The sequence below is a fragment of the Cariama cristata genome, unplaced genomic scaffold (genome assembly GCF_000690535.1).
Source record: "Cariama cristata isolate BGI_N322 unplaced genomic scaffold, ASM69053v1 scaffold31259, whole genome shotgun sequence".
NCBI classification, from domain to species: domain Eukaryota; kingdom Metazoa; phylum Chordata; class Aves; order Cariamiformes; family Cariamidae; genus Cariama; species Cariama cristata.
Genome location: NW_009635701.1, coordinates 8,204 through 8,546, shown reverse-complemented (window position 1 = coordinate 8,546; position 343 = coordinate 8,204). Strand labels below are relative to the sequence as shown.

General features: G+C 51.3%; 1 protein-coding gene across 1 annotated transcript in view; it reads left to right on the top strand.

Annotated features, from left to right (window-relative positions):
- TMEM170A (transmembrane protein 170A) overlaps positions 1-343 on the top strand; it is a gene marked incomplete at its 5' end in the record, with an annotated part of 1,075 nt that overhangs the window by 267 nt on the left and 465 nt on the right. Inside the window, 1 exon segment of the mRNA XM_009707651.1 lies at positions 1-40. This exon segment is cut by the window's left edge and continues 6 nt beyond it. Coding sequence (XP_009705953.1) covers positions 1-40 — 40 coding nt within the window.

Here is a 343-nt window from a genome sequence, read left to right as displayed (position 1 = left end):
ATGGGCATCGTGGGACCCATTACCGCCGGCATCCTAACAAGTACGGTAGATGCTCGAAAATGTCGCCCTGGTGGCTCTGTAGTGATCAGAGATTGCCTTCAGGAGCGCGTTGAACTGCGGCATTCCCTGGCGTAGAGACATGATTAATGTTTTGGCTATGTTTTCCCTTTGCCCCATGTTTGAAAGACTTGGACCGTGCCATTTATGGTGCCCCCTTTGTCGAGGGTACCAAACATGCCCGTCAGGTGCAGAGCCAGGTGGGCTTTCAGGTTTCTGAGCATTCGGAGAAAAACTGCTTACAGATTGGGTGTCTGTGCCCAGAACTGGGTAATATTTGCAGCTT